General features: G+C 38.7%; 1 protein-coding gene across 1 annotated transcript in view; it reads right to left on the reverse strand.

Annotated features, from left to right (window-relative positions):
- Positions 1 to 403, reverse strand: part of LOC109311373 (inositol 1,4,5-trisphosphate receptor type 1-like) — a 23,819-nt gene extending 23,416 nt beyond the window's left edge. The window contains exon 1 of the mRNA XM_019536989.1: positions 374 to 403. Within this exon, the coding sequence (XP_019392534.1) occupies positions 374 to 403 (30 nt within the window). The remainder of the gene's footprint in view (positions 1 to 373) is intronic.
- Between the last annotated feature and the right edge of the window lie 243 nt (positions 404 to 646).

The raw sequence follows: 646 nt of genomic DNA on the forward strand, positions 1-646 counted from the left end.
TGTGCTCACTTGGAAAGAACCAGTTCATTTAATGACCACTAGATGTCAGCTTTTCAAATAGCATTGATTCTTGATTCCAGTCAAGTGTCCCAGATTTTTAAATCCCTTAAATGGCATTAACTTAAAATAACCTGACCTTTGCACTGGATACTCCACAGTAGTTGATAATAAATTCCATTGGTAGACAAACAGAAGCCATAAAAGGCAAGTGATTGTGACTAAGTCTTGGACAGTAACGTTTCATTACATATTACCATGAACCGACATAAAAAAGTGTAGAAGACAGCTGAACATGGCTATTTGGCCATTTTTCCCCTATAACCATAACATTAGGGTTGTTCCTATATATTCTATACGCCCTTTAATTACTTACTGGTAGTGTGTCAACATATGCGACTGCCATACAAAACTGGGAGGAAATACTAGGTGCGAAGTGTGAGTGACATGTCAGGTCACTTTCTGTCCTACAAAACCATATAGCCTCCCTGAAGGATGACCCAGTGTTGCATATGCCCTGTACATTTTATCTAGCATGCAAACTGAGCCACTAAATCTTTCTTCAGCATAAATGAATAGTAAGGGATTTGTAAATCGATTTGCAATCCTGCAGCTGTTGTGGAAACGGCAAAATCTGGGACTGTCAATA

Source organism: Crocodylus porosus, unplaced genomic scaffold (genome assembly GCF_001723895.1).
Source record: "Crocodylus porosus isolate Cpor-Errol unplaced genomic scaffold, CroPor_comp1, whole genome shotgun sequence".
NCBI classification, from domain to species: Eukaryota; Metazoa; Chordata; order Crocodylia; family Crocodylidae; genus Crocodylus; species Crocodylus porosus.